Source organism: Silene latifolia, chromosome Y (assembly GCF_048544455.1).
Source record: "Silene latifolia isolate original U9 population chromosome Y, ASM4854445v1, whole genome shotgun sequence".
Taxonomy (NCBI): domain Eukaryota; kingdom Viridiplantae; phylum Streptophyta; class Magnoliopsida; order Caryophyllales; family Caryophyllaceae; genus Silene; species Silene latifolia.
In genome coordinates this window covers 460,414,311-460,428,642 of record NC_133538.1, presented here as the reverse complement: position 1 = coordinate 460,428,642, position 14,332 = coordinate 460,414,311, and the positions used below count along the sequence as shown (strand labels likewise).

The following is a 14,332-nucleotide window of genomic DNA, read 5'->3' as shown; positions in this document are numbered from 1 at the left end:
AGTAAATCCGCGAGAATCCGACCAATTGGTCTTGCAAGATCGAAAGGTATTTGGCATTTGTCTATAGTATGGTGACATGAGACTTGAGCTACGTTTTCTATTTCCCGTACCATTGAATTTGTTTTATTGGTACACCTTGGTCATTGCTTTGTTACAGATAAGGATAGCTTTGGATTTGTATGTGCATCAACATTAGCTCTGAGTTGTTTATCCACCATTTGTATGATTGCCCTTATGTAATGTGTGATGCTTTGCTTGAGGACAACCAAAGAGATGGTTTGGGGGAGTTTGATGAGTCATAATTATATGCATATTTATGCCTCCCCTTAATTACTTTTGATACGGTTTTCGTGCCTATTTATATTAATTACATGCCTTTTATGATTAGAATGTTGTTACTATCGCTATTTGATGTTGAATGCAGAAATGATGCATTTGAGGAGCAAAGGAATGAAATAGGCATCGCGGAGTGGGCATGAAGGAATACACGAAGTATGGCACGAGAATCCATAAGAATGGAGGAAGAGAAGTTAAGAAGACAACACGAAGAAAAGAGCAGAAACATAGTGGTTCCTCGATCAACTACACGCAGGCTCGATCGAGGCAGTTGGTTACTCGATCGAGTGCACATAGGCTCGATTGAGGAACCTATATTTTCCAGAATTTTCCGCAATTTCCTTAAGTCGGTTATGTTTTACTATAAATACCTAATTCGTACCCTAGTTATTTCTACGTCTTATTTTACCTAGTTACGATATTCTTCTCTAGAAAACTCTCTAAAACTCTTAATTTAGTTTAGTTTAGTGTTCTTACTTCCGGATCTAAGCATTCCTCTATTACGGTATTAATCTTTCTTCAATAATTATTATTCAATCGTTATTCATCTTTTATTGTTTTTCATCATGCTTCTTATTATTGCTATTGTTGTTCTTCCCTTTAATATGGGTAGCTAATTTCATAATCTAGGGTAAAAGGGGATCTAGGTTGTTAGAAAAGGGGTTATTAATGAATTGATTGTTAAATTGCTTTTGATTGTTGTTTAATTATCGTCTTACATCTAGTTAATTAATTACTAATCAGAATTGGTTAATTAGTCTTGCATAAACTAGGATTTTACCGACTGAGTTAAGCCTAGTATATGCCACGATAATTGAATTTGACCGACTTAATAATAGCGATTGCATGTTAAGTTTAGATCTAAAAAGACATATTAGAATCGACCGATCATATGACTTTTAACAATATAAATTGCTCAATCAATGAATTAAACCTTACCCTTGAATGACTACCTAGTGAACCCGATCCATAGACTGTTTATTATTATTGAATTTGCCTTTATTTACATCGCAATTAGTTATTAGAAATCAAACAACAAACCCCATAAAATTGTTACCTTTAAGACAAACTTAAATATAAATAAATTAGATTAATTAACTCGCCTCCCTGTGGATTCGATACCTGTCTTACCACTAGCTGTTTTGTTAGTACTAAGATAAATTTATTTTGATTACGGCCAAACGACTGAAAATAAACTTATCAATTATTATTATTATTATTATTATTATTTTTTTTTTTTTTTTTTTTTTATTATTTTATAGGGATGCGCGCAGCTTTCATTAAAATAAGAATAAAAGTTTACATGAAATTGGTGGGGAGCCGAGAGACAATCTGGGCTCCCACACCCTTAGCAATAGCAAAGCTATGTCTAGTAAAAATGTAAGCGGCCACCCGAGCCCCCGCATCCTGAGATACCGAGAATTTCTGGATCCGCTTGAGCAAGGCAACAGCATCCGAACCTAGCTCCCCAAGTGAAGAGAAGGAGAAAGGAAGGAAACCATACCCCGCTATCGCGCACAAATCCCCATACTTAGCACACTTTCATTTGAGCATCGCAACAAGAATAACCCGGCACAAAATCGCCAACCCGATCCGAGTCAAAGGTGAAGAACCCGTCGGTCGACACACACATCACGCCCCCTGTCCCAAGAATAAAGCAATAAATCCGCAGGACGAAGAGAGCCACCATGCCCATCAACCAAACCGATATCAACCTCCTTCCCGCAATAATACCGGATCTATAGCGGATGTCGAAAAGAGTGTCCCGGACAAGGTTATGCTGATGTTTAACGCCCACATACAGTCAAAAAGATAAGAAACAGCGTGGTCCCCAAAAACATCCCCAAAAACCCGAGAGCAAGCGGACAGGGCCTAGATACCGTGAATAACGGAACACCCAGACGATACCCCAAAACACTACGGTAAGTCCTCCCGTTCATAGTCTGCCCCAACCCCGAGATAGGAACCGCACGTAACCAATCAGAGGAGTGAGAGCCTGCCGAGATCGCCATAAAGCAAGTCGGCGAGGTGTCAAAGAGAAAACAGACGAGGCAAAGAGAAACCGTCGTGAAATAAATGTCCGCCAATTTCTTCATAAGTTTGGGCGCGCAATTTCTTTGGGGTGACCTAATATATCGAACCGTAGTCGCAGTAAACACTGCGCGGCATCATCAAAAGCGGGGCGGCTACAATACGAGGAAGGCCGAGGAGCTTAGCCACGCAAAACCAACAGATCGCAAGCGGGGGGACGCAATAAAAGCATAAAAGAAACATCTCCCGCCGCATAGACACCAAGACCACCAAGATGAAAAGGGAATGTAGCAAGGCGCCACCGCCAATCCCCAAAACCCTACCCGACGCGGTGACAATACGTTCAAGTCGGAACGAAGAGCGCATTATTATTATTATTATTATTATTATTATTATTATTATTATTATTATTATTATTATTATTATTATTATTATTATTATTATTATTATTATTATTATTATTATTATTATTATTATTATTATTATTATTATTATTATTATTATTATTATTATTATTATTATTATTAGATTTGGGATCATATGAGAACAACCCTTTAGGTGAGAACGGTGAGAACACTTTTCAACCATTAGATTTAACAACACTAAATCTAATCTAAGGGTTGTGATTAACTCTATTATACAACCACCTATACAACCCAATCCATTGACCGACATTGACCGCCGGAAAAGTCAACGCCACCGGTCAATGGCGGTCAACAACGGTGGTTTGGCCACGGCCAAGGAAGGTCAACGTCCTGGACAAATTGGTGACCCGTCGGAAAAGTCAACGCCACCGGTCAATGGAGGTCAACGACAGGACAAATTCAGATCAACGGTCAATGGTGGTCGGTTAACGGCGGTGGTGGTGGCGATGGCCGCGGTCGGTCAGCGGTGGTTAACGGCCAATAGTCAAAGATGATAAACCACTTAGTGAAACTTCAAAAAGGTTGTTAGTGAGGTTTGAACCCATGACCTCTTGGTTGAGATGCTCTTGCTATTACCACTGTGCCACAAGCATCTTGTTGTTATTTTTGTATCTCTTTTGATATATGTGTATATGTTAAGACCTGAGTTAAAATAATATGTACCTATAATAATTATTAAATGTACGTCTAACTTATATACAATGTACATTCAGTATAAAATCAATGTAATGCTTAGTTAGTTAAATATATTTGATAAAGATTGAACAAAATATCGTATGTACTTATGATAATTTGTACTTATTATTTACATAATTATTATAAAATTTACATTTGTTATAGGTTATAATATTTTAATGAAAAATGTACGTACAATATATTTATGCCGAAGGTACATTTTATTTTCATTGGAGGTACATAATATATTCTTATATGACATGTCATGTATATTTCAATTATCTATTAAATTCATATCATTAATTCGTTAGGTTCATTATAAATATATATATATATATATATATATATATGTGTGTGTGTGTGTGTGTGTGTGTGTGTGTGTGTGTAAAGTGTACATTGACCATATGATATAGGTACATCTTATAATAACTATGGGTACATATCAAAGTATTTATTTTTATTTAAATTATTTATCAATCACGTTTCAACAAATCATCAAGTACCTTTAATTTGTTTAGGAGGTACATTCAATATATCTACAATAGGTACATTTATTAACGATTATAGATTCATATCATGTTTATTTTAATTAATTATCTTGCACGGATGAATAAATCATTTACATTTTATGTATATGAGAGGTACATTAAATTTATAATATAGGTCCATATAATACTTATTAAAGGTACATATCATATTTATTTTAATTAATTATCAATTATGACTCGATTTTTTATTATGTACATTTTATTTATATAAGAGGCACATTAAATATATATTATAGGTACATATAATAAATATTAAAGTTACATACCATGTATATCTTAATTAGTTACAAGGCATGTTTCAATAGTTATTCAAGTACATTTTAATAATATAGAAGGGACATGAAATATATAATAAATGTACATTTTAATAATTATAGCTACATATCATATTTACTACAATTGTTTATTAACTTTATTTCACTTACTCATCGGGGACACATTATATATATTGGAGGTAAATTAAATATAAAGTATAGATACAAAGAATAATTAACATAAGTACATAAAATATGTTGTTCAATTTTTATCAAGTACACTTAACTAACTCATCATGTACATTGATTTTATAAGGAATGTACATTAAATATAAACTGGAAGTACATTTAATACTTATTAGAGGTACATATTGTTTTAACTCAGGTCTTAACAAAGATATATATTAAAAGAGATACAAAAATAACAATAAGATGCATGTGTCACAGTGGTAAAAGTAAGTGCATTTCAACCAAGAGGTTGTGGGTTCAATCCCCATCAACAAGACCACCACCGACGACCACCGGCAGTCAACCACCCGGCGTTGACCACCACCGGTGACCACCATTGACCGGCAGTCAACCACCCTTGACCGGACCAACGACCACCGGCAGCCACCATTGACCGTGATCACCACCCTTGACCGGTGTTGACCTTTTGTTCATTGACTTTTGGGTGGATTGGGTGTAATATTAAAGCTTAACCTTTAAGATGATGTTAAATCTTGTCCCTTAGATCAAAATTGAATGGTAGGGATTGGTTCTCACCGTTCTCACGATAAACCCCGTTCTCACCGGAACTCTACCCTTATTATTATTATTATTATTATTATTATTATTATTATTATTATTATTATTATTATTATTATTATTATTATTATTATTATTATTATTATTATTATTATTATTATTATTATTATTATTATTATTATTATTATTATTATTATTATTATTATTATTATTATTATTATTATTATTATTATTATTATGAAGGGATGCGCGCAACTTTCATTAAAATAAAAATAAGAGTTTACATGAAATTGGTGGGGAGCCGAGAGACAATCTGGGCTCCCATACCCTTAGCAATAGCAAAGCTAAGTCTAGTAAAAATGTAAGCAAAGAACCCGAGCCCCGCATCCCGAGATACCGAGAATTTCGGATCCGCTTAAGCAAGGCAACAAGATCCGAACCCGACTCTCAAGGAAGAGAAAGAGAAAGGTAGGAAACCATAACCGCCACCGCGCATAAATCCCCATACTTAGCACACTTTCGCCGAGCAAAGATCGACAACCCGCCCGACACAAAATCGCCAACCCAGATCCGAGTCAAAGGTGAAGAACCCGTCAAAGTCGACGCACACATCACGCCCCCTGTCCCAAGAATAAAGCAATAAATCCGCGGGACGAAGAGAGCCACCATGCCCATCAACCAAACCGATATCAACCTCCTTCCCCGCAGTAATACGGATCTATAGCGGATGTCGAAAAGAGTGTCCCGGACAAGGTTATGCCGATGTTTAACACCCACAGTACCACTACAAGAAACAGCGTGGTCCCCAAAAACATCCCAAAGAAAAACCCGAGAGCAAGCAGACGGGGGCCCGGATACCGTGAATAACGGAACACCCTGACGATACCCCAACACACTACGGTAAGTCCTCCCGTTCATAGTCCGCCTGACCCGAGATAGGAACCGCACGTAACCAATCGAGGAGTGAGAACCGAGATCGCCATAAAGCAAGTGGCGTGGTGTCAAAGAGAAAACAGAGACTACGAGGAGGCAAAAAGAACCGTCGTGAAATAAATGTCTGCCAATTTCTTCATAAGTTTGGGGGCAGCAATTTCACTAGGGTGACCTAATATACCAGAACCTGTAGTCGCAGAAAACACCTGCGCGACATCATCAAAAGCAGGGCCAGCAGCTACAATACCAGAAGGGCCGAGGAGCTTAGCTCGCAAACCCGAGATCGCTAAGCGGGGACGCAATAAAAGAATAAAATAAAACATCTCCCGCCGCATAGACACCAAGACCACCAAGATGAAAAGGGAATGTAGCAAGGCGCCACTGCCAATCCCCAAAACCCGGCCCTGACGCGGTGACAATACGTTCCAAGCTAGAACGAAGAGCGGCATCAAAAGGAAGATGGACAGACCCAAAAACACTAGGGGAGCAAGTACGAAGGGAGAAGTAGAGCTTAGAAATACCAGTACAAGCTCGAAGAAGAAGCAACTCACATTGCGGGTCCTCAATCCTCGCAACCAAGTCCATTAGCTCAATGGTCTTAGTTACTCTCGTCGCCACAATCTCACTGCTAAAACCAGGACAATCTTGACGAGTCCTCCCAAAATCGTAACACCGCGCAATGGCCGAGAAATAGAAGTGGGGAAAACCCCAGGAAGCCGACTCCGTGGATCCTCAACAGGCCAAAAGACCTCCGTCTTGGAGACATTAAGATGTAATCCAAAACGAGGGCCATCCAATCTAATCAAGTCCAACACCTTCCCCACCTCCAAAGTATCACCCACGATGGTGCCATCATCTAAGTACCATGCCTGTAAAGTGAGGTCAAAAGTGTCCCGGATCTTGCAAACCAAGGGATGCAAAACCAACGCGAAAAGCAAAGGCCCCAATGGATCACCCTGCTGAACACCCTGACAAGACCACAAGCAGTGCTCCCCATAAAAAGGCGGGTCGGGCTGGAATAACAAAACTCCACCCATCGGGAGAGAGACGGGCAATGACGGCGGACCTCCTGAAGCATGGTCGAACGGTCAACAAGGTTGAACGCGTGCGAAATAAACCAAAGAAAGATAGAAAGCCCCACCTGAGCCCCCCGAGCCTCAATGAGCCGGTTCAAGGCATGCAAGATAGCCTCTCCTCCGCCGGACACACCCACCCCGAACTGAAGCCCATCAAAATAAGAAAATAATGACGGACCAACCATAGAAGCACCAACCTTAGAGACAAGCCGTCTCCAAACCGTACCAACAGCAATAGGACGAACTCCACCACCCGGTATAACGAGTGGCGTGAGAGGGGCGCTGGCAATGTACTCACCCAGAGGAAGAGGACATCGGCCCTCAAGAAAAAGATTAACCACCCTAGTAATAGAAGTGATCAAATCATCGGAAATAACCACAGCAGCGCCACTCAAACAGTCCATAAGGTGTTGGGCACGAAAACCATCCCTCCCACAGGAAGTACCACGAGGGAAGCTCCGAATCATATCCCAGACAACCGCCGAAGAGGCAACCAGAGGATGATGATCCCCAGACAGAGGAGGCAATGAAGGAGGCGGGGCGACAGGATGCTTCTCACGCAGGGCCACGAGAGTGGCATCAGAGTAGGGGGCGACACCAGAGGAAGAAAGCACCCGACAAAGAAGAGTATAATAGCCATCAGAAATCTTCCGCCGACATTGGCGGAGGTTAAGCTCACTCAAATCCAGATCCTCATCCACAGAAAATGAAGTAGGACCCTCATCAAAACACTCCTGTAACAACTGCAAACTCCCCCCCCCCCCCCCCAGAAGTCCCCCAAGCAAGAATAGCCCTGGCAATACACTCCTCATGATGCTAACGCCGAATAGCAGTCCGACACTCATGATTACTCCGAGGAGCGAAAGTCCTGAGCAAACAAAGTGGTAGAACAAGCAAACGAATCCAGCGGGAGAGATCACTAGGGGCATCAAACACCGCATCCAAGGCCCCTTTCAAAGCCCGAGCAAACCCAAGACGGCACTTAGGAGGAATATATTTCACGGTGCGAAGGCCAAAAGACAGCAAACGATCCAGCGAAGATATAAACCACTGAACGAGCTCTACACTATCATCAGAAGAAACCGAAGTAGAAGGAGCCAAAGGTCTCGGAATACCATGAATATGGAAGGTGTAAATGCCATCAACATACCCCGGATGCTCCACAAAATCACCCCGACTATGCCGACATCTTGCTCTAACAGTATGGGTCATAAAACACACCCCACACAACCAGAGCCCCATCCGTCTCAAAAACTCTCGGCATTCGAATAAACAGTCAAACTATCAGTAAGAGTCTGACGCGTAAGGTCCAACGCACCGTCATGACAATGTCGGACCTGTAAATGTTTCTGCCAAGCTGCCTTATTATTATTATTATTATTATTATTATTATTATTATTATTATTATTATTATTATTATTATTATTATTATTATTATTATTATTATTATTATTATTATTATTATTATTATTATTATTATTATTATTATTATTATTATTATACTTTAAAAAAACCGGAACTTTTTATTGAGATCAAATCAAATTTACAAGAAATTAGTGGGTAGTCGACATACAATCTGGGCACCCAGTCCCTTAGCAATAGCAAAGCTAAGTCAAGTAAAAATAGAAGCAGCTGCGGGAGCCCCGGCATCCTGGGAAACAGAAAATTTATGAACCCGCTTGAGCAAAGCAACAACTTCTGTCCCCAACTCCCCCCAACGAAGAGAAAGAAAAAGGTAAGAATTCATATCAAACTGCCTCACACAAGCTACGATACTTAGCGCACTTGCGCTCCGCCGCATTAACCACCACACATCTGGGCATCAAGTCAGACATCCCGGACCGAGTCAAAGGAGATGATCCAGTCATATCCACACACACATCTCGTCCCATGTACTAAAAATAAAGCAAAAGATCCGCAGGACGTAGGGGCTTATCATGCCCATCGATTATTATTATTATTATTATTATTATTATTATTATTATTATTATTATTATTATTATTATTATTATTATTATTATTATTATTATTATTATTTATTATTATTATTATTATTATTATTATTATTATTATTATTATTATTATTATTATTATATTATTATTATTATTATTATTATTATTATTATTATTATTATTATTACTATTATTAATTTTTTTTCTTTTTACTATAAGGATGCGCGCAGCTTTCATTAAAAGAAAAATAAAAGTTTACTATTAGTACTATTAGTATTATTATTATTATTATTATTATTATTATTATTATTATTATTATCATTACTATCATTATTATTATTATTATTATTATTATTTTTTTTTTCTTTTTTTTTTTTTTTTTTATTATAAAATGCGCACAGCTTTCATTATAATAAAAACAAAATGTTTACATGAAATTGGTGGGGAGCCGAGAGACAATCTGGGCTCCCACACCCTTAGCAATAGTAAAGCTAATACGAGTAAAAATGTAAGCGGCTACCCGAGCCCTGAAGATCCGAGATACCGAGAATTTCGGATCCGCTGAGCAAGGCAACAAGATCCGAACTCAACTCCCGAGTGAAGAGAAAGAGAAAGGTAGGAAACCATAACCCGCTACCGCGCACAAATCCCCATACTTAGCACACTTTCATTGAGCAAAGATCGGCGACAACCCGCCCAAAGACAAAATCGCAACCCGATCCGAGTCAAAGGTGAAGAACCCGTCAGGTCGACGCACACATCACGCCCCCTGTCCCAAGAATAAAGCAATAAATCCCCGGGACGAAGAGAGCCACCATGCCCGTCAACCAAACCGATATCAACCTCCTTCCCCGCAGAAATACCAGATCTATAGCAGATGTCGAAGAGAGTGTCCCGGACAAGGTTATGCCGATGTTTAACGCCCACAGTACCAGTACAAGAAACAGCGTGGTCCCCAAAAACATCCCCGGCAAAAACCCGAGAGCAAGAAGGACAGGGCCTAGATACCGAGAATAACGGAACACCCAGACGATACCCCAGCACACTACGGAAAGTCCTCCCGTTCATAGTCTGCCCCAACCCTGAGATAGGAACCGCACGCAACCAATCAGAGGAGTGAGAACCCTGCTGAGACTGCCAAAGAGCGATCATTATTATTATTATATTTTAAAAAAACCGGAACTTTTTATTGAGATCAAATCAAATTTTACAAGAAATTGGTGGGTAGCCGAGATACAATCTAGGTACCCAGTCCCTTAGCAATAGTAAAGCTAAGTCATGTAAAAATAAAAGCAGCTGTGCGAGCCCTGGCTTCCTGGGAAACAGAATATTTATGAACGCGCTTGAGCAAAACAACAACTTCCGTCCCCAACTCCCCCCAACGAAGAGAAAGAAAAAGATAAGAACTCATATCCAAGTACCTCACACAAGCTACGATACTTAGTACACTTGCGCTCCGCCGCATTAACCACCACGCATCTGGGCATAAAGTCAGACATCCTGGACCGAGTCAAAGGAGATGATCCAGTCAAATCCACACACACATCTCGTCCCATGTACTAAAAATAAAGCAAAAGATCCGCGGGACGTAGGGGCTTATCATGCCCATCGATTATTATTATTATTATTATTATTTATTTTTTTGTAAGAAGATATACCTCATTTTATTAAAAGAGGATAAAAACTTACAAAGTTATCCACTAGAGGATGTATCAAGCAATCAAAGCAACATAGACATCAGACAACTAGAACTAGAAGCATGAGTTGCTAGTCTATATCTCATAGCTAACTTGATGTTACTAATGATATGGGCCACAGTGCTGTCTCTCCCCATGAAGATCCTTTGGTTACGTTCTTGCCAAATGAAGTAAACTGCAGCAGCAATACAACTTTGATGCAAAGCATGCTTCCAATGTCTCAAGCCTTTAGCCTGTGCAATCCAACGAATCTCAGACCATAGGTTAATGGTTCTGTTACCAATATTCATCCACTGCAAAAGAGCTGTCCAGACTTGCTGTGAGAAGACACAATTAAAAAAGAGATGTCTATGAGTTTCAGCTTTGCATTTGCACAGCACACATCTGTTAACCATAAGCATCCCCCTTGTGACTAGAAGATCAGTAGTAGGCAGCTTGTGCATAATAGCAAGTGAGATAGTGAATTTATGGCTGGGTATGATTGAATCTCCATGGAGTGCCTTAAACCAGTAGACTCTATCCCCTTTAGATTTGAACCAGTTATAGGCCTTGACAACCTGAAAGTGGCCATTATGAACCCAACTGTTAATAATGTGCAGAGCTTCATCAGTAGAGCCCGTCTTAGAGAGAATTTCATCTTTAACTTTCAGAATACTACACCAGCTTTCAGAAAATCTATCCTTGGTACTGGTTTGCCAAATAGAATTATCCTGAAAGACATAAGCTTTGTTCCATTGTGCCCAGTATCCACGAGAATCACTGATCAAAAGCCAAATCCACTTGGCTAAGAGAGCTTTATTCCAAGATAAAAGTTCTTTTACATTGAAGCCCCCTTCCTGAGATGGCCTGCACACAGATTTCCAAGAAAGGAAGACATGTTTCCTATCACCATCAGCAATACCTCGGAAATAATCTTTGCATATTTTTGTTATTCTTTTCAAAATGTTCTTAGGTAATAAAGCTGCAGAGCACCAGAAATTAGCAATACAAAAAATGACAGAATTGAGGATTTGGATCCTCCTAGCATAAGAAAGGAGATTATTAGACCAATGAAGCAAAGCATTCTGAATTTTGGTAATCAGAGTCCCATAAACTTCAGCAGAATTTTTTGAGGATTTTAAGGGGATACCCAGATACCTAAAAGGAAAGCTGCCCTCAAAGAATCCAGTATGTTGTAAAATAAGAGCTTTGACAGCAGTGGAAACTCCCCCAAAGTAAATCTCAGTCTTGGAAATATTAGGTTTCAGTCCAGACCATTTGGCAAATCTATCCATAATGTGCACTGCTCCTTTACAGAAGGGAGATCCCCCCTCACAAAAAGCATAAGATCATCAGCAAACACCAAATGGGTGAGCTGAAGTTTGGCACATTTAGGATGTAAAGAAACCTGAGGAGTGGAGCCAAGTTGTCTAAGATATCTAGAGAGAATCTCCATGCTCAAAACAAAAATATAAGGGGAGAGAGGATCTCCTTGCCTAAGTCCACTCTTCCCAGGGAAAAAACCATGACTAGCCCCATTAATTTTGATAGAGAACCAAGAACTAGAGAGGCACCCCATGATCCAAGTGACAAAAATAGAGGGAAGATTATGAGCATGGAGCATGTTTTTTTATAAAGTCCCACTGAAGAGAATCAAAAGCTTTGTGAATGTCAATCTTGATGAGACTCCTGGGGGTAAGATATTTCCTAGTATAGTTCCTGACAAGAGATTGGGAGAGCATTATATTCTCAAAAATGCTCCTCCCCTGAACAAAGGCAGCCTACTCAGGCCCCACTAAAGAAGGCAAAATGGGCTTGAGTCTATTAGCTAGGATCTTGCTCACAGTTTTATAAATGGTAGTGCAGCAAGACATAGGCCTAAAATCCTGAACAGATTGACTGATCTTCTTCTTAAGAATAAGGGTTATAAGAGTTGAATTAACAAGCTTACTCATTTTTCCAGTTTTGAAGAAAGCAAGCACAGCCTTGCAAAAGTCAGTTTCTATTAAATCCCAAGAGTCTTTGAAGAAGGCAGTGGAAAAACCATCAGGACTGGGACTCTTATCAGAGCCAATACTGAATAAAGCAGTTTTAATCTCAGAAACAGTTACAGGCTGAGTTAAGAAACTATAAGCATCCTCAGCAACACAAGAGCTTTGTTGAATAAACTCAAAATCCAAAGGGCAAACCTCAGAGCTAGCACCCAGGAGATTTTTAAAGTAATCCATAAAGCCATCAGCTACATCAGACAACCCAATCCTCTCATGACCATTTATATCAGAGATCCTGCCTATAATATGTTGTTGTTGCCTTTCCTGAAGCTTAGAAAAGAAATATTTAGAAGAGCAGTCACCATGCTTGATGTTATCAATTTTAGCTTTTTGTTGTAGCATACTAATCTCAGCAGCCTTAAGACTATTATAGTCGGCAAGAAGCATTCTCTCAGTCTCAATCAGAGCCCGAGAGAGAGGAGCATGCTGCAGTTCCATTTGACAGTTGAGGAGAGCAGTTCTAGCATCAGTGACTCTAGTAGAGAGGTTACTGAAGTTTTCTTTGTGGAGTTGGAGCAAGCCCTTTTTTACATGTTTTAGCTTACCAAAAATTCTAAACATTGCAGTACCCTCAACATAAGTATGCCAGGATTTTGTAACAATATCCTTGTAAGAAGGATGACTTAGCCAACAATTTAGGAAGCTAAATCTTGGATTTATTAGGTGGATCATCAAAAATGCTAACCAGAACTGGTGAATGATCAGAAATACCAGCAGGAAGAAAAACAGCAGCAGTAGCTGGGAAAAAAGAGAACCAAGAAGTGTTTGCTAGGGCCCTGTCTAGCTTAGTCCAAACCCTAGTATGATCATCCTACTTGTTGGTCCAAGTATATTCAAAACCAGAGCCATTAATATCCTCCAGCTGGCAATCCAGAATACATTCATTAAAGTCCAAAATATCCTCCAAATCAGGGGGAGTGGAGCTCAGCCTTTCAGAGACATCTCTAACCACATTGAAGTCTCCTAGAGTAATCCAGTTAGTTACAGTGTGGTGCAGAGAGGATAAGGCAAGCCAAAGATCTTTCCTGATTTTAGAGTCATTACTTCCATAAACCATAGTCATATGGAACTTATGATCAGTAGCCTGATGCACCACAGAGCAATGAATAAACTGGGCATGAAGTAAAATAGGAGTAACAGTAACAGTGACAGGGTTCTAAATTATCCAAATTCTTCTATTGTAATGACAACTATAATTGCAAATGACCTTATAGCTATGAAAATGCTTCTTTATAATTTTCCCAGCATTATTCTCCCTAACTCTGGTTTCAAGAACACCCAGAATATCCAGTTTATTAGTCTTTAAAAAATCACTAAGTTCATGTTGCTTTAGAGGATCATTACAACCCCTAATGTTCCAGGAGCAAATTTTCATTGGAATGTTTATCAGGGGGCTCCTTCTTCACTATGCCATCAGACTGAGGGATAGTTACAGGTTGAATAGTGTCAAATCTATTGGAAGTAGAAAACTCCTGAGCCACCTCTGATAGATCCTTAACCACAATAGAGTCTCTCTTCTTGGCAATTTGAGACCTCCTACTGACCACCCTAGCACACCCAGCAGTTTGAGGGGAACTTTGGCCTAGCTCAAGGCATTCTGAGTGCATTTCTACTACTAAAGGAGAAG

General features: G+C 39.4%; 2 protein-coding genes across 2 annotated transcripts in view; both read right to left on the bottom strand.

Moving 5' to 3' along the window:
- Positions 1-10,698: 10,698 nt before the first annotated feature.
- On the bottom strand, positions 10,699-11,949 carry LOC141632888 (uncharacterized). Its single transcript, XM_074445393.1, has one exon. The coding sequence runs from the start codon at positions 11,947-11,949 to the stop codon at positions 10,699-10,701; it is 1,251 nt and encodes a 416-aa protein (XP_074301494.1).
- A 486-nt stretch (positions 11,950-12,435) lies between these two features.
- The window catches only part of LOC141632887 (uncharacterized), a 4,030-nt gene continuing 2,133 nt past the window's right edge, over positions 12,436-14,332 (bottom strand). The window contains exons 3-7 of the mRNA XM_074445392.1: positions 14,112-14,332; positions 13,913-14,005; positions 13,546-13,816; positions 13,391-13,443; positions 12,436-13,311 (exon numbers count right to left, since the gene is read on the bottom strand). The exon at positions 14,112-14,332 is cut by the window's right edge and continues 376 nt beyond it. Coding sequence (XP_074301493.1) covers positions 12,436-13,311; positions 13,391-13,443; positions 13,546-13,816; positions 13,913-14,005; positions 14,112-14,332 — 1,514 coding nt within the window. The remainder of the gene's footprint in view (positions 13,312-13,390; positions 13,444-13,545; positions 13,817-13,912; positions 14,006-14,111) is intronic.